Raw genomic sequence first — 27561 nt, 5'->3', positions numbered from 1 at the left:
GGAAGCTAAAGTAGCTGTAGCCAAATTGTTATTAGCAAAGAAGAGCCAGTCTGAGCACGAAGGCAACTCAGAGAAAGTAGATGATGACCGAGAGAGAGAAAGAGAAACCAAGTCTTAGTGACTTCATCTGATGCCTGGATCAAGCTGTGCCTGAAGTCCAATCCTAGTGATTTCAATCAAATGGTCTAGTAAATTCCTCTGGGCTTAAACCAAATGGGCTTGAGTCTTTGTTTTTTGGCAACTCAGAGAGTACACACGAACACAGTTGACCTTCAGGGTCAATGTCACCCCTAAAATATATCATTTGGGGATAGTGTTGCCATCTAAAACTGGTACCAGGGCACCACCAGGTCATTGCATGAACTCTACTTCCTTCTGAGTGTAGCTGACTCTGAGAACTCAAACGAGGTCTTGTTGATTCTACCTGGTATGTGACATTGTAAACCAATCTCACATTATCAGCACTGCAAAAATTCCCCTCTAAAAACACAGGAGTCTGAAATGTTAATCTGGGAATTAGTGGACATTTATCTTCTTTTGGATCAGTATAATTTCCTCCCATTTTTTTTATCTGCTTTCTGAGCCACCTCATTTATCTAAGCTTTCAAAAGCTCATGCAAAACACATAATGCACTTCGGCTACAAAAATCAATGTTTGAGGATGTGTTCCTACCAAGATTGATACAAAAATTCTTATACAGCTTTTCTGAGGCCTTACTATCAAAATTTTTATTCATGAATAGAGCCAGAATAGTTGTACTTATAAACAAAGCTTCTCCCTAATTATCAAATCAGGGGGGAAATGTAATTTAAAAAATATATATTCTTTTGTATTTTTAAAGGGAAGGAGATTTATATCGGTTTGGGTTTCAAACAACCCTCTTTCCCCCCAACCACCCGAGACAACTGACTGACTTTAATTAAAGACCATTTACCCTGGGAATGGATTGCTTGCTGCAATTTGTACTGAAGAGACACATTTGCAGACAAATGGATTGCAGTCCTTAGATTTTGCTCCAACGACAAAAGAAGTGATTATGTTCCCCCATCACTTCCTCCCTCTGAAGAACTCTATTAAGAGAATAATTTGAACGGACTCTCTTCTACTCTGCATTTTAAAGTGCGATCTATTTCAGTGCCATCAACATTTTTTCCCATTTTAAAAAACGAGTGATATTTAAGGAGAAATGCCAGCTGGGTATATATTTGAGGAGGGGCTTCAGGAAACGCAAAGGTTTATATAACTGCCTCTGAAGCCCAGTTGCTTGCAAGCACTGAGTAACCTGTAGCCTTGGTTCGTGGCTGCAAATAGCAGACAGAGACAGTCCTAGAGCACAGGAGGAGACTAATCAAATTCACACACTGGCTCTGGACACCTTGTTCTATTATTTTTCCATTTCCTGGCTGCCCACGACCGGAGAGGTTTGGATGGGGCTAAGTCCAGAGCCACGGAGTTTAAATGGAACTGTCGGGCCCTAAGGCTCCCTGACTTGTATGTGGTCTAAAAGGAGGCCTATGAATCTGCCTCAGAACTGGGCCGAAGGAAGCCGGAAGTGTAGAGAGCTCTCTGGTGCTGTGTTAAGCCAAGTCCAGGGGTGCCTTCTCTGTGCCTCCATAAACACCTGGGGCCGCTACATTATAATGCCTTATGTGTTTGCTATGCTAAAGGCCTGAGGGTGTCTTGAGAGCAGGGCTAGTCTCTCTCTTTGGGGCTTAGCTGAGTAGCTGGCACTCAGTACTCAGTACTCACAAGTGGTACTCAGTACATGCAGAATGGGTTGCTGAGTAAACACACGTCTTTAATTCTGTCCGTTTGGCTCTGAGCTCCGCACCAACAGTGACTGGGTGCCTGGTCAATTTATCCCCAATACAGGAAAGGCACATCCAGCCTGGGCCTGAGGTGACAGGAATCCTACGTTTTTCTCCCACAGTGATCCAGGAGCTGTTTGACTTTAGAGGTGTCAGAGTAGGAAGGAATCCAAGAGTGGTGGGTTGCAAAAGCATTCCTGATTCTCCAACCTTCCCCGGGTCCATGCCTTCGGCCACGTGACCTAACAGCTGCTCCTATCAAGAGATGGGAGTCTATTTCCTGCCCCCCCCTCCCCGTATCTAGGCTGGACTTCTAACTTGCTTGACCAACACAATGCGATGAAAGTGAGTAAACATAAATAATAAATGTTTTGTGCGATGGCTCATTATACAGCCATAGCTAACTGATACACTGAGTTCAACATTCCAAACAGGTGGGTACCCTGAGGGCCAGAGAAGGGAGGAAGCTTTCCTAAAACCACATCTGCCAGTGACAAGAATCCAGGTATGGGAACCACTCACCCAGGGCCTTTCAACTGTACCGAACACTGATCTTTCTTCAAGTACCCATTTATTTCATCTAAGTCATTAACCCTCAGGATCTGAACAAAGGGCAGGAGGAGCCACATGAAAGTCATCACCAGCCATACAAAGTAGATGTCGTTAGCTCCTAGCTTGCTACCTCTGAGGTTCTAGAATCATCCACCCCAAAAGCCACTGGGTTCCCACACGTTGTAACCATGTGTTCTGCCATGAAAATCAAACCACAAGGCTCTTTTCTCAATCTGCAAAAAACTGTAGAAATCAATAGGATTTTATTTTATTTACTTATTTTTTTTAATGTTTTTATTAATTTTTGAGACAGAGAGCATGAGCAGGGGAGGGGCAGAGAGAGAGGGAGACACAGAATCCGAAGCAGGCTCCAGGCCCTGAGCCGTCAGCACAGAGCCCAACGCGAGGCTCGAACTCACAGACCGTGAGATCGTGACCTGAGCCGAAGTCGGACGCTTAACCGACTGAGCCACCCAGGAGCCCCGAAATCAGTAGGATTTTAAATATTAAAAGTAATCTCTAAAAGGCACTTAGGACAGCATTTGACACACCGTAAATGTTCAATAAGTGTGAGCTGTTATTATTAAGTTCACTTCTTACAAATCTTTCGGACCCTTTGGTGCCTGTCATTTGTCAACCAGCAGGCAGCACTAACATTTACTGAGTGCCTGTGGAGGCCTGGCCTTTTACATACATCGCTGTGGTTAATCTTCACAACGTTTCTTTGAGGTACCAACCCCATCTTACAGATGAGGAAACTGACGCTTAGTGGGATGAACTTGCCCAAGGTTAGTAAAGTTGAGAGGTGGTGGGGGAGGGGTCACACCCCAGCTGTCTGCCGCAAGCCTGTGGGAGCACAGACCACGATTGCTCATCTCTGTTCTCTCTAGCGCTTAGCCTAGAGTGGGGATTGAACAAAACCGCAGAATTAATAAACACTTAAATTCCAAGAGGTTCAAAGAGTATCGAGTTTCTTCGCTCCCCCACCATCCCTGTCAGAAGGGCTGACATTTAAAAGACCGAAAATATTCAGCGTTAGTAAGGATGTGGAGCAACTGGAACTCTCGCGCACCGTCTCCCCCAACCGCCACCCCCCCACCAGATCCCAGGCTCTTGTGCTTGAAAGGACGTTTGCTGTGACCAAGAGGGCAGGGCAGCCACCGTGCCTGATTGATGAACACAACTGAAGAGGCCTTACAGAGCTGTGGTAGTAAGCATGGATTTTAGAGGTGGCATGAACAAGAAATACTGGTGAACACTCTAGAACACTAAGGTGATCCGGCACTGTTACTTTCTGGAGGACTCACTGACTGTTTCTACAGACCTCACGGAGCCCCTTACTCGATGCTGGCATTGACACTCCAGTGCTGTCGCGGTTATGACTGCAAGATAAGTGGGTGGCCCAAATGGATTTTTCTAAACTCAACCGGCCTGCCTGGTCTTTGGTCACTTCTCCTGTAGGCTTCACCAGGTCCCCAAGTGTCCCCTCTCTTTGAGAGCAGGAAACGGCACTTCCCAGCCAAGCCTCACCATCTCGGAATAATCAAAGCCCCAGGCACTGCCAGAAACACTGACTTTTGTTTCTCAAGCGGGAAAGGCTGTTCCCTCCCTGGAACATGGAAGCCTAGGGATTTTCCCGATTGAAAGGTACATCAATGGACTGAATGTGCCCCGCCCCCGTTTCATCTGTTGAAATCCTAACCCCCAATGTGATGGTGTTAAGAGGTGAGGCCTTTTGGAGGTGATTAGATCGTGAGGTCTTAGAGCCATCATGAGCGGGCTTGGGGCCTTAATAAAAGTGACCCCAGAGAGCTCTCTCACCCCTTCTACCATGTGAGGACAGACAGAAAACAGATGGTTATGAACCGGGAACCCAACCATTGAGCAACTAATCTGCTGGTGCCTTCACCTTAGACTTCTCGGCCTCCAGAACGGTGAGAAATAAATGTTTGTTCTTTCAGCCAGTCCCTCTGGTAGTTTTGTTACAGCAGAGCCCCAGAGGGGTGCTATTTGGTGGGGGCAAGATGATCTTCCATCTGGTCCAGCCCTCCCTTGCTTAGTGACCTGGGGTGACTCAGTCCGTTGGACACTGGCTGTGTTTCAGCTGGGCAGATCTATGGATTCCCGCTCCCCTGGGCTCAGGAAAATGCACGAGCCCAAGCCCCAGTGGGAGCCGAACATGAAATTCACCTGCGACTTTCTCAGATCCTTTCCAAGACAGTGGCCCTTTGGTACTGACTTGAGACTGAACTCCCACAGTCTCAGGTTCTAAGATCACGTCAGCAGTTGTCCAACGTTTTATATTTAAAAAATACTGTTAGGGGTGCCTGGCTGGCTCAGTCAGTGGAGCATACAACTCTTGATCTCAGGGTTTTGAGTTCAAGCCCTGCGATGGACGCAGAGCCTACTTAAAAGTAAAAAATACTGCCATGTGATTCTGTTTATTTAATCCTTCTAACTCTAATCCTTTGAGGCTAGCCAGACTTAGGAAACAGTCTGCCCATCTTCCAGATGAGGAAACTGAGGTCTGAGAGGTGAATTCCTGGCCTAGGCTCACATAGGCCTCCTGCCTGACTCGATCCAGTGCTCTTTCTACTATATACCTCAAATCCTCTCATAAATAAGGGGTCGTGGGAGCTTTTGTGTGCCCACAACCAGGTGAGACAGCGCTGTACCCATTTTACAGATGAGGAAACAAATCCAGGGAAGCCGAGTAAAATGCCCGTGTAACGATAATAACAAATGGCGAAGCAAAATTCAAACCCGTGTTTTGAATCTCCACAGCAGCAGACAGAGACCTACTTCCTAAAATCAGAGTTTACTGGGGTCCCAGTCTGGTGAATGACAACAAATCAGTAGGACATAATAACGCATGGTTGCGGCACTGACTCCAGAAAGCCGCTGTTGCACGGGAGGCTAGAGCTGCCTGAGGCCGGGCAGCTTCGGGAGCGTGAGCTAGCTTCTCACAAGAGCCACCGTGAAAGAGGGCCATTTATGTTCTTCCAGTGGGTTTTGGTCGGATTCTTGTTTTTAACCACATAAATTTTGAGGTCAAATAAGATGAGACTATCGTTCTAGAAGGATGCAAGTCTGTCCTGGAAGGAAGGCTCTAGTATGTCTTACTGTCCCAGGCCACACTTTTGGGTTCTGCCCCCAAATACTTATTTTGGCTGGAGAATTTCACCCCCTCTGTGCTTTGGGGTACGAGTTAGTATTACTGGCCCCGGGGAGACTGGAAGAACTCAACTGAGGTACACGCTGTAGCTGTCACCCGTTCCTGGGACACCTTTTCCACCAACCAAGCTCTGGCCACTGCAGGTTACAGCTTCTGAGCGGCTCACAGAGAAACGAACAGAACAGCCTCCTCTCAGTAGCCGGTTCGAGACTGCTGACGCAGTCTATCCCAATCACCTGCCAGCGGGAAGCAGACGCCAGTGCCTACAATGGGGAGAGACCCCGCAGGCCCCCGGTTCCCCACACCCGCATCTGAACTGTTTGCAGCTGCCTTCCCCGTGAGAGGAAGGTCGGGGCCCAGGTCTGCTTTCTCTCTGAAATCTCCGTGTCTAATCCAATAGTGGGAACTCTGCAGGACTTCAACAACGGCTCGGGCAATCCGCAAGTGAAAGCGTGAATGAATGAGGAGTCCTGTCCAGTGACTGCTTCCCTGCTCCAGGGGCCCTGATGGGGACGACCGTGCCGATGACGACGGTAAGGAGGAAGAGGTGAAACTGTTCAAGGTTAGAGCGAAGTTCTGGGCAGCGAGAACAGACGCTGACCTTTTTCAACCTCAAAGCCTGCAGGGGCTTTTCCCAGTCGACCCACACCCTTTTGAAGATCTCAACTGCATTGTCTCCTCCAGATCACGTTACTTCAGAGGCAAACCAATTCTCTGGTTAAGGAAAAAGAATGTGAGCAGATCAACCGGTGATCGTCATCCACCCCCCAGGGCTTTTACAGAGAAAGCCCCCCAATCTGGGCTCTGCAAGGAGCACTGGTGGGCCAAGTGTCCGTGGGAGGGGAGGCTCGGGGTCCAGAGCTTAGAGTGGCCTGATTTCAGTGCTTTGGAAATCTCTGCTGTTGTAGGATGGCTTTCTATATTGGCATTTCCGCTCCTTGGGTTTTAAAGAATGAGAAATCTGTGGCTGATCACATATTCAGCAACCAAGTACACTTATTCGAAGACCTAAATTGCAGAAATAACTCATGTGATTATTTGAATGAATAGGAGTCTGGATCATCAAGCTCAATCTATGGATAAATCAGGAAGAGCTAGCTGGGCGAGTGGAGGGCAGGCCCTCCCCAGCTGGCTCTTCTGCTGGGCCAAGACATGCTTTCTCTGCAAGGAGGCCAGGGCAGCAATCCTTGAGTCTCTGCTCCTTGGAGGTGCTTTGCCTTGATCTGCCTACATACCACGACCAGGGCAAAGCTTTGAAGTCCGAGGCAGCCAGAATCCGGTTATCCCCAAAGGGATGAGTCAGGCAGAGTGAGGGTCACGAGAAGCGCACCCCGCTCTCACCTCAGGGCCATAAACCTGTCCTAGTGCTCACTGGTGAGTCCTGCAAAACAGGCCCCACCTTCTGGGCCCTGGCATTGGACTTGCCCAGTCAAGCAGCGAACCTCCATGGCCCCCATCCTGGAATCTGCCTTACTCACACCCTTCTTCTCCCGGTGCACTCCCTCCCGAGGGCTCGGGCTGCCTCGCATGTGCCCAACTGTCCTCAGAGCGGCCTGTGAGGATTCCCCCAGCCAGAGCCCAGCTCCTGCGAGAAACCTGCTCTACAAAGAGCTCAGCTCAGCCCGCAGGCCAGCCAAGCCTGCTGAGTTGTGCAGAGATACTCCCTGCCCCCCTAACACGGGCCTCCAGTCACCTCAACTGCCCGGGCCTGGATGGTTCCCTAGAAGGCACCTCCCGGGGCCTGAGAGCCACATCTAGGTCACAGTGAACCTCCTCCAGGTCTTCCTTTCCTGTTCCCATTGTGTGACTGTGGGCGTGAGGGACATCCGAGAGGCCGGGCCTCAGGCAAGGCATTCACAGAGCTGGGGGAGGGCACCACACAGGGGGCAGCCAAGCAGACCTAACATTTTGTACCAGCGACTTCTGGGGTCGGGGAGTTTGGGTTCCGATCCTGGCTTTGCAGTCTGCCCACCGTGTGATCCTGACCAAGGTATAGAACCTCTCTCTCTTGGCTTCAGTGTCCTCATCTGTAAAAATGAAGATGTTTCCGTACAGAATCATTTGTGAGATTCAATAAATAGTATGATGAACGTGCTCAGCAGAGCGGCTTGTGGCAAATGCTTGAACATGTCAGCCAGTCCAGTTCTAAACACGTATCCTAAGAAAACAGTAGGACAAATATGTGAAGATTAGTGAGCTGGATTAGGAAATTCATTTTACTATTGCTTAGAATGGCAAAAAATCAGAAAGCGCCTAAATGTCCTATAAGAGGAATAAGAAAAAATTCTGCACAATGCATGTGTGTATATACAATGTGTGTGAATACCATACAACAGAATTCCACATAGCCATGAAATAGGACAATATAGGTGTTTAGTGTTTAACAGCTTGAAAAGGCAATCACAAAATACTGAGTGAAGATTACAGGCCAGTATTTAATTGTATGATTCTATTTATGTAAAAATAATATTTATATCGGGGTGCCTGGGGGGGCTCAGTCAGTTGAGTGTCCAACTTCGGCTCAGGTCATGATCTTGCGGTTCATGAGTTCAAGCCCCACGTCAGGCTCTGTGCTGACAGCTCAGAGCCTGGAGCCTGCTTCAGATTCTATGTCTCCTCTCTCTGCTCCTCCCCTGCTTGTACTCTCTCTCTCTCTTTCAAAAATAAACATTAAAAAAATAATAATACTTCTATCTATTCATTTTCATGGAGACCTCTCTGGAGATGCCCACGAGACTAGGAGTCATCTCTGGGTGGTGAGACTTCAGGAACTTTTCTTTCTGGTTCTTATTTGTAATTTCCCATTTCTCTACAATGGGCATGTATCACATTTATCATTTTCTCAAAAAAAAAAAAAAGGGGGGGGGGGAATAGATAGAGTAATTTTAAGGGTAGAAAAGGATTTTCACACTCAGATAATTCCAGCATGGATAAAAGGATTTGTTCAACTTTCATCACTCTCCAACTGAGAAGAGACACAAGGAACGGCAGCCATAAGAAGAGGGAAAACCCCATGTTTCAAGGTTTAGTGTCTAAGAAGAGTAGCTTGAAAATTAAAGTGTCTCCAGCCATCCTTCCCCATCGCTCCATCCCGTGGGACACCAACCTTGACCGTCAGCAACAAATCAGACGTGAAACATGACTTCCTCTCGGGGAACAGGAAATCAGGGTATCAGAATGACAACAAATTTCTATTTTACCTTGCCAAGAGACCCTTCCCGCTGAGAGGAGGAAATGTGGAGCACAAATCAGCTCTCCGGAAGGAGGAGGGACACTTTCACAGGATCAGCTGGAGGTCGGGGAAAACTGCAAAGTCTAAACATTCTTCATGTCATAACTTTGTCAGCTGTACTGAAAGTTGACAAGATGCTTACCCAGCACCTCAAGACACATGCCAAATTGACGTAGTTAGACGCGTAAGCTATAATAACTACTGAGATGCTTTAGCAAGCTCGTGTCCAGCGGCCTGCTGCCTCTGCTCCCCACACGGAGGGCTGCACAGCCCCGTCGCCCTGGGATGGGGTCTCACGACAGGAGCCGGATTGATTTATTCGCCCACCCATTTCCAGCATCGGCGCCGCGGCCAGTGCCAACATTGGATATGAGGGTCAGTCCGAAGCCATGCCTGCCTTCAGGAAGCACTTTCTACCGCAGGGCGTGTTTTTCAAAGAGAAGAACACAAATCCAATTTACCTCGCAACGGGAACGTGGGGGATTGGACGCAGGGAGAAAGATAAAGGGGAGGGATGGATAGAGAGTCTGTTCTGCCCCTCAGCTGTGGGAGAGAGAAAGGGGCCGAGGTTTCCTACTTTCCTGGCCAGATCCTACTGGCCAGAGAAGGGAGCGGGGATATGTTGAAGGGTAAGGAGCAAGGTCAGTGTGCCAGGTGGGGGCTGCAGGTGGGCTGGGCCATACAGTGACCTCCAGCAGGGGAAGGAGGGAATTTGGGACCCGCCAGTGCCCAAGAAGATGGGCTATTTGTGATAACAAAGCTCCTCTGAGGCTTTTTTTTTAATCGAAAGCATCCAAAATCCTCTCCCTGGCTACGCAGGAATCTGGGGTTGACACACCCACCTTCCCAGCCCTTTCTCAACCACACTTCAGAAACAGCTCAAAGCCACGCCAAGAATATCCTGTTACCTCAGGGTAGGATTAGCTCCCACATGAATGGAAGGTACCCTCTTTAAACAACTGTTCTGCCTGCCATTTGCAAATGCCATGTTCATCAAATATCTGCTGAATGGAAGCCCCTGGACATGTTGGACTCACTCACACAGTGACTCAGGCCCCCGCAGCCTTCCTGATGACCGGGGGGCCTGTCACATCCAATAGTGTGGGAGCTCACCGGCAGACTCAGCACCCAAGGGGGCTCGCCTTTGCCAAAGGCATTACCTCGACTCACAGGGCTGTGGGGGAGGGGGGTGGAAATCACTTCAGGAATGATGGACTGTAGACCCAAGAGGATCCCGTGGTTTCTAACCCAGGCTGTGCATCAGATCCACCAACACGGATCCCTGTGCCAGCTGGACTCTACTGAACCTGCATTTCTTAGAGACGGAACCTGGGAATCCATGTTTGCAAAAGTCAGGTAGGGAGTTCTGGTGTTTTTCCCTGGTTAAGAGCCATAAATTGGCCCAAGTTGCTCGTTCCATTGATGGTGAGACTATCCCAGGGAGGGGTGGGAAAAACATATTTGTCCAAGGTCACAAGACAATCATCGCTTCCCTGGAAAGCTGTGACAATATTAATGGTGATGACGATGATGATGGTGGTGGTGGTGGCAGCTATTTACCCTCACGTGTATTAACTAATTGAATTCTCACAACCAGTCTATGAAATAGGTACTATTTTTCCAGGAGAGGAAACTGTGGCACAGAGAGGTTAATTCATTTGCCCAAGGTCACACAGCAATAGAGCCAAAGCCGATGCCCCTATCCAGGGCACAACTTTCTCAAATCACCAGGACCCTGCCTCAGGGATTTTGCCTCCTCCCCAGTCCATGGGTTGAGCTGCAGGCTCTGGGATGTTATTCTGGGGGAATGGTCTCTGCCCAGCTTTGCATCCTGACCTCGAGGCTGAGGGAGCCCAGAGGGCACATTTCATTTGCTGAGGGACCTGCTTTTGCACGTGTCCCCTGGCCTGGGCATGGCTCAGGGCCCTTCAGATGAAGCCATGCTGGCCGTGGGAAGAATGATCCCACTGCTGGATGTGAGAAATATCAGGAGAGGCATTTTTTTTCCAGTCCAGCCAGACCCTTGTGACACCCTCTTAGAAGGGGAGTGTCATGTAATAGCCTCATGGGGTGTCTGGGGTGTCTGGGATTTTGTCCTCCTTAGTTGGGGGAAGATAAGTAACATCTTTGGCTTTACTTTTTTTTTTTTTTAGAGAGAGAGAGAGCAAGTGAGCAGGGGAAGAGCAGAGAGAGAGGGAGACACAGAATCTGAAGCAGGCTCCAAGCTCTGAGCCGTCCGCACAGAGCCTGATGGGAAGCTCAAACCCATGAACCATGAGATCAAGACCTGAGACGAAGTCGGATACCCAACTGACTAAGCCCTCCAGGTGCCCCCTTGGCTTTCCTTTTAAATTAGGAAAGAGGGGTGTAATGGACAAAGACTGAGGAGTGTGGGCAGAAGAAGAATGTCACAGCCTCCTTTTCATCAATGAACACCCATGGACCCTTCTTTGCCATTCACCAAAGGCACCATCTAGGTACCCCAGAAGCACCATCCGGGCCTGATGCCATCCTAGGGATGCACCAGGCAGGTTATGCGGGAAGTCCTGGCCAGTGGGGGGGTTCCCAGTTCCAGAGGCAGAGGAAACCGGACGGACGTGCGGGCTTTGGAGGTAGACAAGCCTGGGTCTGAACTGCCGCTCTGCCTCTTTGCAGGCTTGGGCAAGTTCCTTCTCTCAGAGTCTCGGTTTCCTCGTCATAACAACACCTACTTCAAAGAGGGGCCGTGGGGAGTAAATGAAACTCACCAGAAGGTAGCTGGGCAAGCAGGTGGGCACCTGGGCATACACCCTTCCCTCCCCGCACTAACGGAGACAAAGAACTAGAGTGGTTTATGCACCAGCTTTCCCGACAACAGTGAGAAGGAAGGAATCCCTCCTACAAAATCAGGGAGGGTGCAGGCTTTTAGGACCCTTACCTGGCAAGGAAGACACAGACACAGAAGCGGGGCTGCGTTACAACTTTCATGGGCCCCCTACCGCCATTAAAAACATATCTTAAATATGATCTTTTACAATTGCATTTGTATGAAAATGAATATAATCCAGGCTGGATCCATTATTATATTCATTTTTGTCTTCGGATTTTAAAGGAAAGTAAAATTAAAATACTTCTGTGAGCCCTGGGCGCTGTGTCTAATGAAGAAGTCAGCCCTGTGCAGAGGCATCTTGGGTGCCTGGCTGGGTGCTGGATGCTAGGACTAGGTCTCCTCCCTCCAAAGCTGCTTCTCCCACCCCCCCCCCCAACCACATCCTTCTCCGTATTAGCACCAATACTCTCCCCAGCATGACCTCCTAGGCTTGGCCTGTGCTGTTCCCCCACCTGTAACAGAGATTTCATTGATGTCTGTCAAAATCTACCCGCTAAGCAACTCTGGCACCCAAATATCTGCCCCCTGCCATACGACGCCTCTCAGATGCACTCTCTTGTTGAAATATGGGGAACTTTATGCTTCTGTCCGATAAGCTCATGGTATCTTGTTCACTTTGCGCCCTCCCTGCTCCATCCCTAGCTCTGAGCCTGGCACACGGTAGGCACTCAATACAAAGTTGAATTAAAACTTAAATAACTGGAACTCTCCATGTCCCCCCAGTGCGGTCAGTTACTTGTTGCAAAACAACATCCAGATGCATTTCTGGGCAACTGCTATTTCAGGAACAGTGTTATTTGGGGAGCTGAGAGCCCTGTTGGCTGGACAAGAAGCAGGCAGAGGGCCTCCGCCACCGAGGCTCCCTTCCTCCCCTTCCTAATCATTTGCTTGGCCATCGGCAGGATTAGACAACGGCAATTATCCCCACACGGTCTATTCCCAGAATTCAAAGTTATTGGGGGAGAAAATGCAATTGTGCTTTTATCCAGTCATTAAAAAACAAAACAAAACAAGAGCAGTGGATTTCAAACCGCTTTTCAGATTTGATGAGAAGAAAAACAAACTTGAGTATTAGCCCTAAATTGTGCTGACAACACACTTCCGGGTCTCTTTGTCCTCCCCCGTGCTCTCTTCAGAAGTTCTCAGCAACTCCTATTGATCCCTGCCTGGTTCTCATGCCTGGGGAGGGCAGCCCAGTGGAGCAGGGAACGGATGGATCCGCCTGCCTGAGAGGCGCGCAGGGGTGGGGGAAGGGACGTCCTGGCTCCCACTGCCCAGAGAAGTGGCCGGTCCCGGGGCCTCACTCGGGACCAGCGTCCCGTGCCGCACCTCCACCCCCGCCGCTGAACTCACCGCCCACCCGGCCACACCAGGCTTTCATCAGCCAGGGTGAAACCACCCCAAAGTAGCCGAGTCACCTACTATTTTAGGACCTGGAAGCAACAGGAGAGTCCATATGCCAGACGCCCACACTGTATGATGGAGAAATGAGCTCACGGAGAGAATGGGCCTCGTCTGGGTCACAGGGCAGATTGGTGCTTAGAAGCCAGGTCTCCTGGTTCCTGAGGTTCAGGATAGGGAGAAAACATTGGGGGCTACATTCGTGGGACCCCACTTATATTCAGCGTGGCTCGAGTATGGTCTCTTACCACACCCCCACCTGTTCCAGCCACACTGAACATCTTTTAGACCTCAAGGGTCATGGTCTCATTCCATCTCCCCTCCAGGCTGTTGCACTTGTCCTTCTGTGCCCATGACCCCCTCTCTTATGCTTCTTTGTTCATGCTTCAGGTCTCAGTGTAGAGGCCATCTCCTCCAGGAAGGCTTTTTGAAGCCCATCCCTCCAAGAATGAATCAAAGAGCCCTTGGTGTACTCATACTACCTTAACTGAAACTATAAATTCGTGTATTTGTCTCCCCACTAGCCTGGGAGGTGTACATGGGTATCTATCACTCTTGCCTCCCGCTACTTCCCCATGTCTAGAAGAGTTTCTGGCACATTCCAGGCACTGAACAATCATAGATGAAGACATGGTCTCATGGGATCCCAGTGACAATCCTGTGAGAAGGTGTCAACCTCCCCATTCCACAGGAGAGAAAACTGAGGCTCAAAAACAAACGTGCCCCCTGCCCAGTGAGTTGGCAGAGGCAGGATTTGGAGAATCCAAGTCTTCTGACCCAACATCAACATTTTCTTTATTAAGACCCTTCCCCTTCCCACATGGTAACCGAACGAAAGAAGGTCCAGGTCATGCCATTTTGGACCTGTGTGTCACAGCTGGGATGGGCTGGGGAGTAAAGAGGTCACCCCATGGCACTGAGAGACGGCGTGGGCAGGGAGTAACGAAGGAAGACTTTGCTGACCGTTTGCACTTGAGGCAGCCAGCCTGAGAGCCCCAGTTCCTCCCTAGGTTAAGGCAGGAAGAACAGGGACCCTTCTAGACCAGGGCTGAAGACACAATACAGGGCAGCTACGCTCCAGGGAGCACATAACTGGCAAGCTTGGGCTTTTAACAAGGGAGGGGGCGTCTTGATTAAGAGGGAAGTATGGTTCAGTAGGAGGCCACGGTTAAGCACACTGACAAGCATACGTGGCTGGTGGGACTACTGATTAGTTTATCTACTTTGCAAAACTGGCAGCATCCAACTAAAGTTCAACATCCGAACACGGCACGACCCAGCGATTCGAACCCTGGGCAGATCCCAACATAAGTGGCTGCTTGTTTCCACCAAAAAGCACGTACAGAAGTGTTTGTAACCCTCAACGGGAACGTAAAATGGTACGGCCACCGTGGCAAACAGTCTGGCAGCTCCTTAGAAGTTTACACAGAGTTACCATATGATCCAGCAACTCCACTCCTACACGAACACCCAAGAGAAATGAAGACCCACATCCACCCAAAAACTTGGATGTGAATGTTCATAGCAGTAGGATTCGTAATAGACAAGTGAATTAAAAAGTAGGCACAATCCAATGTCCATCCACTGCTAAAAAGACAAACAAAATGCGGTATACTCACACAACGGGATATTATTTGGCAATAAGGGAAGTGAAGTATATGCTACAGGGTAGATGAACCTCAAAAAATTAGGTCCACTGAAAGAAGTCATTCACAAGAGACCAGATATCATATGACCCCTTTTATATGACATGTTCAGCACTGGCAAATCTATGTAGGGACAGAAAGTAGATTAATGGTTGCCTGGGGCTGGCAGGGGAGGGAGGGTTGGAGAGACTGCTGAGGGGTATGGGGTTTACTTGTAATTGCCACAAACTGGAAACGAAAATGTCTAACAACAGTAGAATGGGTGGATAAACTTGAAAAGGAATGAACTACTGTTTATGATGTAATTATGAGTAAAGAGCAGCAAACAGACAACACTAATCTAAGATGACAGAAGTCAGAATAGTGGTGACCCGTGGGGGCTACTGACTGGGTGGGGCCTGTGGGTAAGGGAAATGCTACCTCGATCTGCACGGTAGTTACAGGATGTACCTGTACGTAAAATTCATTGGGATGTGCACTTACGATGTGCACTTAAGATGTGTGCATTTTACTGCATGTAAGCTGTAAATTACATCTCAATTTTTAAAAACTAATTAAAAAAATGAGAGAGACAGAGAGAGAGAGAGGCCCAAGTGAATAGACCAGGGCACAAGTCCTGGCTATCAGGTCTTTGTGAGCGTTTCTGTCCCTCCCTCCGGGCGCCTCCTTCCCCATCCTCCAGACATCAGACCAGATGGTTTCAAAGGATCCAGCTGGCACCGGCAGTCTGAGATTCTGCGAATTCACATACCTATTTGTCCCTGAGTTTGTTGGGAAATTTGGCAAATGCCAAACTCGAATCAATGTGGTGCGGAGAAAAGGGGGCTGGTTGTCTGCCGTGGGCTCAGCCTCGTTTCCAAGGAAGGCAAGGTCTTTGGAAAGTGGGTGGGAACACCCCGCCTCCAGGAGGGAATGTCGCTTTCAATATGAATCATCTTAGGCATCCAACAGCTTGCTCTGGGAATAGATACCCTGACTCACTTCTCCCTGACAGGAACAAGTCTTGCTACTAAAATTTCAGATGTCAAGAGAACCAGCACAGCCCAAATAGCCTCTCAGAGGTTGGGGAGTGGGGGGGAGAAAGAAAGAAAAAGAAAGAAAGAGATCAGCCTAGTAACCAACCAGGAATCACAGAGGGGATGGGCATCTTTGTACAGAAGACCGGACGAGGCCCAGAGGAAGCCGCCGGCTCCCATGGCAGCTGGCGCCAGGGCTGGGACGGGGACCCAAGGCTCCTGACCTCGGGTTTTCTTTGTACAACAACCTGCTACTATATTTTTTAGAGAAATAAGTTATGCTCCGTGCTGGTGGGAAGCCTTTTAAACAAAAAGAAAAAAGGAAACGGCCGAGATGCATCTTAATTAGAAAGCGCTTGGGAAAAAAAAAAAAATCTTCGCGGGAGGCGGGTACACAGCACCGTGCCACGAACGGTCAGCAGCATCAGAGTGTGAGAACCCAGCAGGCTAATTTAGAGGTGAGCGCGTTGCTCTGGTAATTATCCGGTGTGACCCGAGGGGCTTTCTGGTCTTCAGGAGGTGGCCGGGAAATCACGGAGGTGTCACTCAAGGCCACAGGGAGGCCCCCATGAGGCCGTAGCATCCGACCAGCAACGGCCAGTTCTGCCCGTCCTTCACGTGCGGGGTTAATATTTCCATCCCATCACCCTCCTTGTGCTAAAAGCCCATCTGCCAGTGACCAGCATTTCTAATCCATTTCCTCTGCACTTTGACAGCCTCCAGCGTCCGGATGGAGTGGCCACGGCTCCCCAAACATGTGACTGCCTGGAAGGTTTGCTCGCTGCCCTTACGCCTGACCCGTTCCATCCAAGCAATTGCAACATCGCCACTTCCAAGGAAGATGACAGCTCTTTCTCAAAACAAACTCAAAGCCCGGGTCAGGAATGTGCACCACAGCCTGCTAAAAAATCAGTGACAACATGGCCCGACGCTGATTTTCCCAAGAACTATGGGATCCTTGGTGTTTTGGTTTTGTTTTTCAGAAAAAAGAAACCGTCCACAAAGTAGATAGGGTGTTTTCAGCCAGAGAAGTCAACGTGCTCTGTTACCCAATAGCAGGGGGGGAGGGAAAGGGCCTGGGAAGGGGACGCGTGCACGCCGGGCAGGGTACTGGGACAACCTAGGCCTGTCCCCCTCGCCGTCACAGGTGAGTAAACTGAGCTTCAGAGAATTCCATGACTTGCCCAGTTTCATTTGCTTGGTAAACGCTCATGAGGACGTGAACTCAGGCGTACCTCCAAAGTCAAAAGGCTGCCTCCCAGAAACAAGCTCAGAGATCTGCGGGAACAACATGGAGTTCTGTGGAAAACCGCAGAAGCAGGTGGCTTTCACAAACTGTCTCTCTGGCAAAGTGTGCAGTTCCCTAGGTAGCCATACTGGTAGAGTAACTCTCACCCCCACAAAAAGATCCAGTAAGACCGGGGTGTGTGTGTGTGTGGTGGCGGGCAGACTGTGAGCATTTTGCAGGAGGCACTACTGAGTCACACGCCAGAAAGCAATTGTAAAAATGACATCTTGGGACCTGGATTTATTCCCTCTTCAACATCATATTTGCTCCGTTTACAAGGCAAAGATGATTTTTCTCTCTGCCAAGGCCGAACATTCCCAGCCTGTGATCTGAAAATCATGCTGTGTTCATTTTGCCTCTTAACTCACCCAAGGCCATAAATCATCCCTCGAAATGGGGATTTGGTTGGCAGTTCTATCGGGGATTCACAGGGCAGAGGAGGAATCCAATTTGGGGCTCTCACGGTCATCCTGAGCCGGTTGGGAGCAGGGCAGCCTTGCTTTTGGCCACACAAGTGCCTCCATGCTCCACGGAGAAGACGCCCGAGAGGCAGATCTCCTGACTAAGCAGGGCCGTTGCTCTCCTGGGTTAGTTTGCGGATTCCAAGTGCACTTTGTGACAAAGGAGGAGGTCAAGGCAGCTGGAGAGAGTGCGAGGAACAGAGAGCACAGCAGGATCCAGCCCTTCCCCAGCCAAACCCAGGACGAGGGGCTAGGGGAAAACAGGGCAGGCAGAGACTGAGGTGGGCGATTCATTCATTCCAAAATATTGATTAAGAGCCTACTGCCTGTGATGTGCCAGGCACTGTTTCTTTCCTTGGAATAGAATTATTTTCACAGTTATCTTTTAACAAATAGAATAACAGTGGAGGCAGCTTACAGTTAATGAGTGTACTCGGCAGGTGTTTCACACACATCGGCTTTATCTGATCTTCACAGCTGCTGGGTGAAGTAGGTATTATCCTCATTGTACAGATGGAGAAACCGAGGTGCAGAGAGATTAAGAAACCTGGGGCACCTGGGTGGCTCAGTTGGTTAAGTGTCTGACTTCAGCTCAGGTCATGATCTCACAGTTTGTGAGTTCGAGCCCCACACTGGGCTGGCTGCTGTCAGCACAGAGCCCCCTTCAGATCCTCTGTCCTCTTCTCTCTCTGCCCCTCCCCTGCTCACTCGTTTTCTCTCTCAAAAATAAATAAACATTTAAAAAGAAAGAAAGAAAGAAACTTGCCCATGGTCACATGACTAGTAAGTGGCAGAGCCAGGATTCGAACTCAGGCAGGTGAGGTTCTCAAATCCATACCTCTCTTAGCTCATTATGCTGATGGCCAGTGGAGGGTTTTGCAATCATGTGTTTTCAGGTTATTGGGCAGGGATAAAATATCTTCCTATGCTGGGAGAACAGAGGAAAATCTGAATCTTTTTTCCAGGCCCTGAATACTCAGCTGATGTCCACTAGAAACTGATGCCTGGAGATGGGCTGCAGCAGACTCTGGCCATGAAGTACATGTCTTCTCCAGCTTCCATGAGGACACTGGAGTAGAAGATACAGCACCACCAGCCCCGAAACCATTCTTCTGCCCTGTTTCCTTCTCTGTGGCCACCGTAAGTGGTCACTGGGGGACAGGGCAGCACGGTGGTTTATGGGTTGGTTTTTGGAGTTTGACAGCCTTGTGATGAAGTCTCTGCTTGATAACTGTGTGACTAAGCAAGTCCTAAAACTCACCTAGTCTCAGTTTCCTTATCTGTGAAATAGGGATAAAATGGGTAGTTTATTCCTTCCAAGGGCTATGAGGAAGACATAAGAGAATGCATGTGCAGGGAACCCCCAAATCATACACTCCCTGACAGTGTCCTCCTGCTAAAGCTCCACAAACTCCTAGCTCCTGGTGGTGATCTGGCCATGACCTGCATCCGGCCTTGGTCAATTTAGCTAATCTCAGAGTGGGTGGTGCAAAGAGCCCTGGGCTGGGACTCATGCCGAGAGTCTGAGCCTCCGTCCTGCAATTAATAGGCTGTGTCACCCCGCAAGTCCCTTCCCCTCTCTGAGCTTGGTTTCCCCCACACTCAGATGAAGAAGTAGGACCTGCCTTCAAAGAGTCCCACTGGTGGCACCCTCCCAAGACTCTGTGCTCGTGCTGATTTTCCCTTCTGCCAAGGCAAGATGAAGTTATCATGGCTCACTCAGACTTCTTGGGAGGATTAATGCTCGTTAAGTGCTTCAAGGCTGGCAGCTGGCACCGATGCAAGGTGTCACTTACTACCTGCCCGGAAATTCTTATCCTGGCAGGAGGCTGATTTATTCCGTGGCCTTGAACCTTAACCTTCCCCTGCCTCTTCCCTGTTAAAAATTCCTCTGTCAGCTGCTTCAATGAAGGAGCGAACGGGATGCTGTCCACCAGTGGGCTGCCCACCCATGATCTCTGCCATGGGTACTCAAGGGCTGGGAAAGCAGGGCAGGCTTGGAAAGCCCTGGAGCCCTCAGGTGGCCCCCTGAGCCCAGGGGTCTTGGGCATGCTCCCGTCAAAACAGGAGGGGCACATACTGTCCTAAGGGACTTACATCAGCCTCACATCAGCTGACTTGAAGAACGCCAGGCATGAATATGAGCGCTTCTGTGTCTTAGCTCCTTTAGCTCTCAAACCAATCCTGTGAGTAGCTAGTACCGTTGTTCCAACTTATAGCTGGGACACTGAGGCCCAGAAAGGTTAAACTTGCCCACGATCACACAGCTAATCAGTGTGGAGCAGCATGTAAATGCAAGCCGCGTGGCCCCTGAGTCCCATGCTCCTCAGCTAGCTCATTTGATGTCCTCCAACTCCTAGCAGCAGCTCTTTGCATAGGTAAGGAAGCTGGGCCTCTGTGCACCGAGCCTCTGAGGGTTACCAGCGATAAGAGCACTGCCATCGAGTGCCTGCTCTGGGTCTGGCTCGGGGCTAGGCCTTTGTCTCCAGTCTGTCACCACAGGCCCAGGAGGCAGGGGCCTCTGCCCCACTCCACAGTCTGAGGCCACACAGCTACCAAGTGGCAACACAGAGGCCCTGCTCAGGCAGGCTTAGATCCAAAGTCCACGCTCTTTCCACCATCTGGCTGGACACTAACAGGGACGTTCCGGTGACATCTCAGAGGACGGGGAAAGAAGCGGATACCTGCCGTGGCCTGGGCCACAAGGCAAGGAGCAGGCTGTGTCCTTACCCACAGCCCCGGGGTCTTGGGAACAATTTCGGACAGGGCCTGCTGAGCTGGATGTTAGTAAAAAGGAAGGCACTTTGATCCTGAATTGCTTAGGACACAAACACTGGCTTGAGAGATACCTCGCTCAGTGGTCTTGCTCTCAGAGTGAGAACAGATTCAGGGAGGGGTGCACGGGCAGCTGAGAGGGGAACCAACGTGGTGAAATGCGGAGGAGGGCTGCACAGGACATCACGCTCGGCATCTGATGTTCTCCCTGCAGAGCCAGGCGCCAGTGTGAACCCATCACTCCTCCCCGCATGCAGCCCTCTTGGCCTTGCAGGCCAGGAAGAGGGGACTGCAAGAGCCCGTGTCCAAACGACTCGGCCGGGTGGGGCAGGGTGGGCACTGCTCCCACCCGACCTTCTCGGCGGGGCTCAGTTTACGGCGAAGTCACGGAAGACGGCAGCGGCCAGAGCCCAGCAACGAGGCCACCCAGCGGCCCACGTGAGTCCAGAAAAAGAAGTGGCAGGGTGACAAGCAGCTGAATTCAGGCCAGTTCACCTCCTTCTGTCTTCGGGAACAATCTGGCTTCAAAGCCCCTCATGGATCCAGTCCAAACCAGAACCTCTTCCTCCTCTGCATTCCCATAAGCCTCTGTCTCATAAGACACACATGCGGTCGCCACGGTCATAGCTACTACCCATTTGGCAGGTTCTCCGTGTCAGGTAGGCCCTGGGCTGGGGCTCTGAGGTCTTCTGTAGCTCCGCTGTGCAGAAAAACTCAGAATCGTAGAGAGCTGACTTGCCTAAGCTCACACAACCAGGAGCTGGTAAATAAACACTTGTTGAGTGAAAGAGTAAACTGAGACCAGCTCTCCCTGCCCAGTACCCGGGCCCCTGCCCACCCTCCTCTCCCAGGAGCCAGCTGCCCACTGCCACTTCTCTGCTGGCGGCAGAAGAAAGACGCTGCGTCACTGCCAGGGCTGTTGCAAACACTGGACGATGCGGCACCGGGGGTCCTGCTAAGGCTGCTCTGGGAGACAGATGCCCGGGGGACCTCAGGACCTCCCATGGCCTCACCTGGGCAACTGCCGACTGCATTTGTTATGCTGTAAATCGTAAATCACTCATACACGCTTGGCCCTCTGCGTGGTCATACGTGCTCACACAGAAGTCCAGTGTGAAGGACGGATGAGCAGGGGCCCAGAGAGGCGAAGTGACTTGGACCTGGCCATACACCACAGGGCAGAGTGAGGACCTGTACCCAGGTCCAAGTTTCTTTCCACCATTCCAGCTGCCCACTCTCCCATCAGGTCTGGTGACTGAAGAGGGGCTGAAGAGTTGAGATGCAAATGGCAGCCTTGAGGAATGTTTACACAAGGGGAGGTGGCTTAGCCCGATCCTCCCTGGAGTGCTCCCCGTGGTGCTCCCTCTGTCCCCATGGATGGTCTGAGCAACAGCTATGCCCCTGCTGCGCAGTTTCAGAAATCAGCCTCCCCCGACTTCCACCAATTCTCCGAAAATTCGCACACTGCCTCCGTGGTTCCAGCCCCGATTTACATCAGGAGCCAAAGCTCCAACAGCTGTGAGGAGACTCATGCCAGCCGCCTTTCCCCCGGGCTGATGTTGGGGAAGGTCTGTTCTAAGGCAGGGAGGACAACCAGGCTCCTCAACAGAAATCTGTACATTTCATATTTGAGGTTAAGGAAACATCTGTCTTCCTCTCCTCTGACTCAAGAGTCCTCCGTAGCAATCTATGCTAAGACAACATTTTATGCACAAAGATGGCAACTGCTGAATGGTTTTTAATAGCAAAAAAATGGAAACGGCTTCTGTCCAACGTTAGCAGGATAGTTCAATGAACTACGGCACATCCGTGCATTAATTGCAACCATTAAAACCATTCTTTATGAAAAAAATTTGAATAAGTTAGGGAAATACCTATGAATGTAACATTAAGCCAAAACAGAGAGAGATGGAGAGAGAAAGAGGACATGGAATTGCATACAGAGAGCGAAAAAAAGTACAGAGAAGACTGGAAGGAAGTGAACCAAGATATCAACACAGGCTGCATCCGGGTGGCAGAACGAGTTGTTTTCTGTTTTACACCTTTCGATACTTTTTCTTTTCCCCTACATTCCTGTGATAATCAGAAAAATAAAAGCAGCTACCCAAATTCTTTCTTTCTCTCTCTCTTCCTTTTCCACCCCCCCCACCCCGCCCCCAAGACACACACGCGCGCACGCGCACCCTGAGTGAATTATCTGAACGTCCAGAAAGGATGTGATGCTGACTGGTTACGGGGAGGAAAGCAGGTCCTGTGTCTCTTTTCCCGCAACACAAATGCTTCTAATAAGACCATACACACAGGGGCCATTCCTTTAAATTTGTCTTCAAGGTTTTCCTGGGAGGGGAGCCTGGGTGGCTCAGTTGGTTAAGTGCCGACTCCTGATATCGGCTCAGGTCGTGATCTTGCGGTCGTGAGATCAAGCCCTGAGTCAGGCTCCACACTGAGCATGGAGCATGCCTGGGATTCTCTCTCTCTCGCGCTCCCTCCGCCCCTCTCGCCTGCCCTCTCTCTCTCTCAAAATACATAAACATTAAAAAGGTTTTCCTGGGACTTTTCAACTGACTTGGTTCTTTGGGTCTGGACCTCAGGAGCCTGTGTCTCTAAGGAGTAAGGAACACAGCAGGTGAATTTTTGTCTCCAGCCCCAGACAGCTCCCGTCTCTCAAGGAAGAAGCAAGCCGGGAGGCTTTTCTTGTGAAAGGCCTACAGAGAGGAGAGCTGGCGACTTGGAAGGGTGTTACATTTGGAACGTGAGGTCATGCCCACAATAAGGCACTCTGCAGTCTCTCCAGCTGAGAGAGGCTTTCGAGTTAGGAGAACCGTGGCTGGAGAGGGAAGAGACATGGGCAAGTGAGGCTGCAGGTCACACACGAGCTGGTGACACGAGGTGGCACCCATGCCGCTCCCTGCCGGGCTACAGTTCTGTCCGTCCACCAAGTCAGCGTGCGAGCCGCACCTGTAGGACCCTGGAGGCAGTGCCCGCGCCCACGTCATCAGAAACCTCTTCTGTTTCTCTATGAAATCACCCGAGATCATTTTACAGCTACGCCTGGAGGAGTGGATTTAAAGCCCCTCCGCATCTGTCCTTCAGAGCTCCAAACCTACTCCTTGGAAGCAGGTCTCCATTCCTCACTGTCCTCGGCCACACGTCCGAGTGTGTTTGCTCGAAAACACACACTAAGTACATACAGAGACGAGTGTAAAGTGAGACGGAAGCGTGTGGGCTTCCCCCAAATCTAGAAAGCTCAGGAGCCTGAACAGCCCAGAAGGAAGTCAGCCTTGGGATCCCCCAGGTCTGGGGAAATAGGAACACAACTCAGGGGGTGAAAAGTCAAAACCGCACCCCACTCAGTCCGCAGAGGGGGGGCGGTGGGTCTGCCGGACACCAACTCACCGAACATGCTGCCCTCGTAGCCGTCTTTCGTGAGTGGCCGGAGCTCGTTTTTCCCCATCGCGTAACGCTTGTAGCTCTGCCAGGCGAACTGCATCATCTACAAGAAAAAGCAGGAAACGGAACCTGAGCACGGCCGTTCCCAACAACCTGTACCGGCCACCTGGCTTTGCCCTCTGCAATAGGATCCGAAACCACATCGAAAAAATAACCTTCCAGGGGCGCCTGAGTGGCTCAGTCGGTTAAGCGTCCGACTTCGGCTCAGGTCATGATCCTGCGGTTAGTGAGTTCGAGCCTCACATCGGGCTCTGCGCTGACAGCTGGGAGTCTGGAACCTGCTTCACATTCTGTGTCTCTCTCTCTCTCTCTGCCCCTCTCCACAGCTGCCTGAAAGGCCGTTCTCCTCAGACGACCCCATGAGTCCAGAGTCTACCCACAGATTCCTTAGAGAAGACACAGAAAGCACCAAATATATTCTAGCCACCCTTCAGTGCCAAAGAGAAAAGCTACCTCTTCCATGAAGCCTTCCTGTTTTGCTCTGGCCTAAACTGATCCTCTGAAAGGAAGGAAATAACTCGCTGAGTGGTGCCAGGTGTAATCTAATAAAGCAATCCCCTAGTGAGGGATTGTTGACTCCATTCTGTAGATAAGCACACAGGGCAAAGACATGAGGGCACTTGTCCAAGGTTACCCAGTCAATGAGAGTGCTGGGAATGGAACCGGTGCCCTGTGGCCCCAAAGCCGTAGGCCTGTCCCCCAAAGTCCTTGTTTTGTCCCCTAAAGTCACCACATGAGTCTCTCTGAACTTTTCCAACACCTGTTGACGTACCCTGGCCATCCCAGGCTTCCTAGCACCCCAGCTAGTCACTGTCAGTTTTTGTTTCCCTGGCTCTGAACCATAAGCTCCTTGAAGCCAGAAACTATGCTTGCCTCAGTTTCTCCCACAGCACCCAGCACAGGGCTTGGTACATGTAGGCAGCAACGAGTATTTATTGACTTTGGCACCCAGGCTGTGCAGTTCTTACTACATTAAGGCAACTATGTTGGCCTGTAGGAACATCATGCAACCACCTTAGTCCTCCAGCCGCACTTAGCACTGGAGGCTGGAGGAAGCCAGGCTAACAATATACCCTCAGCCCTGCTCCCCCATCCCCCAGGGTCCCCCTTATTTGCCTCAAGGATGCTGTCTTTTTGCCTCTGCATGGTGGGCTGCCTGGGTGACAGAGGAGCAGAGGAGGGAGCAGGGGCAGGCGGCAGAGGCACAGCTGAAGGACAGGTGGGTGAGGAGGCAGCTGGTGTGGTGGAAAGAACTCAGGCTTCAGGGCCAGAGTGGCCTGGGTTCTCATCTCACCCCTGCTTTGACTTTGGCAAGTCTTGGAGCCTCAGTGGACACCTCTTTGAAATGGGAACAGCAAGGGCTACTTTGCTGAAAGGTTTAATCCCCAATCCTGAAAGGTTTGAATGAAAGAAAGTAGCTGGAAATGCCTGGTTTCCGACCTGCACGTGATTGACAAGCCTCCTCAGCCTCTAAAATTCCCATCCGGTCTGTCCCCCAAGCCTCAGCCACCACCCTCCTTCCAGTCACCCTTAGCTCTCAAACTCTGTGTGCATTAGAATCACCTGGAAAGCTTGCTGAATCTGACTATCAGCTCCATCCTTGAGTTTCTGATTCAGCAGGTCTGGGGGGGGTGGGGCCAAGAATTTGCCTTTCTACTGAGTTCCCGCGTGATGCTGCTGGTCCATGGGCCACCCCTGAAAACGACAGATCTGGTGATGTGTTTCTATTTCCAACCTCACCTCCAGACGCTGTCCGGCACCCTTCTACTTTTCTCCCCCTATCTCCCAGCCTACCTTCCTGTCTCAGCTCCCTCTCTCTGGACGTCTCTACCTTCATCCTCTATGTTCTGCCACTCTGGGTACCAAGGCTTAGAAGCAGTCCCTTCCAGACACATCTGGACCAAAACTTCCGCTGTGTTTGCCACTGTGGCCCAAACACACAGACCAGGAGGGCAGACGTGACAAGCCTAGGTCCCGCATTCCCTGTGAAATGGCAGAATAATCTAGCAGCACCTCTCCATTTCGTAGATGTTCAAGCCGAGGCCCCGAGATGGAAGTGATGAGGGAAGCACAGCCAGCAGGGCTGGAATCCAGCTCTTTTGACTCCCACACCGGCCAAGCCCATCCCCATGCCTGGCCTGATATGTGGCTTCCCATGTGACATACATGAAAATGTCATGGTAACGCATGCCAAGCACTTGGCACAGGCTTTGAGTCCTAGTTCTATTCCTCTGTTATTTTCTACTTATCCTGAATTGGCAATAACAGAAACTAATTGCCGGGTATGAGTGCTTAAGGGAGACTGGCCTCCTCCCTCAGTCTCTCTTATCTGGAGGCCCCCTCAGTTTAGCCATTGTGAGGGGGGGAGGGGAGGGTGGGAGAGCGGCAGGAGGCTGGTAAAACATAAATGACAGCAGGGAAGCAGCAGCAGAGGTCTGGAGGGGGAGGACCGCACCCTCCCCTCCAATCCCCCCTGCTTAAGAGAAAGAGAGAGAAGTGGGTGTACCAGAGTAATTAGGAGAATCGTAGGTATCTACGTGTTCTCAGAGGAGCTGCCACTGTGGAGACGTTTGGAACGGGGCCTGCGTTCTCAGTCATCCACATCAGTGGAGGGGAACGGAGGCACAAATAATCCCTGTGCCACTTGGGACTAGATTCAGGAAGCAACCAAGGTGGCTCTCAGTCTCTCTCTCTCTCTCTCTCTCTCACACACACACACACACACACACAAGACGTCTCCCATCTCGGGTCACAAGTGGCTCAACCTGGGCACTGGATGAGCAGGGGACGGGAAAAGACCCCCAGCCAGGTAGTCCTTACTTCTCTTCCTCAAGCCCCGCAAGCAAGCACCGACCAGGTGTCCTGTCCTGTGCTCAGCTGCAGTTTGGGCCACAGCCACTGTGGGGATGCTCCCTGGCCCCACCCTCTACTTCCTGCCAACTGCTTATCTTCCTTCAGATCCCAGTTGAAATAGTGTGCAGGGCAATTTGCAGGGCAGGAGGCCTAAGTCAGACCTGCCCCCCCCTCCCACTCCTTCCCCTGCATTCCTGATGTCACGCCCTGCAGCAGCCCGCAGTCAAGTTTTATACTTGGATTATGGGGTAAGTCCCCTAAACCCCTATTCATTGCCACATGCCTGGCAACTCATCCAGGGACTGGCACATAATAGGTGGCTCACTAAATATTTGCTGAATGACTGTAAGAACAAGAAAATGGCTGTAGAGTTTAACACATGGTTGGCAGACTGGCAGACCACACACATCATGGGCAAGGCAGGTAATGGGTCAGAGGGGCGGGGCTTCTGCACAACAGAGGCACTCAGAAGAGGGCGAGTGTGTGTGTCTCAAGTGGATCCCCAAGTGTGCTGACGGACACACAGACTGTGAGGGGCACAAGCTGAGGATGACCCACAGAAAGGCTAATCTCACTCTGCAGCTGGTGATACATGCCTTGGGTGACCCTCGGATTGGGCTTGAGAGGTAGATAGTCCCTGGCTTCCTGTTAGGCAATTCTAAGACCTCAAAGGTCATCAAGTCTCCCTCTTGCCTCATGCAAGTTCTTTAATAAAAGATTATGCCATGTCTGTTTGAACACCCCCAGTGACGGGGTGCTCACCACCTTATCAGGCAGCCCATTTGACTGTAGTTTCACAAAGTTCTTCCTTAATCAGTCCAAATCTGTTTTCCCTATGGGCCATGGGGAAGACAGTTCATACTGCCTTCATAGCAGAGACCTTCCGGCAGGTAGGTCAACTCACCAGTCACCTCAGGCTGTCTGTTGGCCAACTGAGTGCCCAGCTCCTTCAACAGCACCCCTCACGGCAGAGCCCTGAGTCCCCTGAAACGGCAGACCCACACGTCATAACGTTTTTCCAAGATGCCCTGAGA

At 50.7% G+C, this 27561-nt stretch overlaps 1 protein-coding gene across 4 annotated transcripts in view; it reads right to left on the bottom strand.

Annotated features, from left to right (window-relative positions):
* The window catches only part of MAN1C1 (mannosidase alpha class 1C member 1), a 141014-nt gene that overhangs the window by 61895 nt on the left and 51558 nt on the right, over positions 1-27561 (bottom strand). For all 4 annotated transcript variants that reach the window (XM_042953301.1, XM_042953303.1, XM_042953305.1 and 1 more), the window contains exon 2: positions 23621-23717. In XM_042953301.1, coding sequence (XP_042809235.1) covers positions 23621-23717 — 97 coding nt within the window. The remainder of the gene's footprint in view (positions 1-23620; positions 23718-27561) is intronic.

The sequence above is a fragment of the Panthera leo genome, chromosome C1, assembly GCF_018350215.1.
Source record: "Panthera leo isolate Ple1 chromosome C1, P.leo_Ple1_pat1.1, whole genome shotgun sequence".
Classification (NCBI taxonomy): Eukaryota; Metazoa; Chordata; class Mammalia; order Carnivora; family Felidae; genus Panthera; species Panthera leo.
This window is presented reverse-complemented; position numbering and strand designations above follow the sequence as displayed.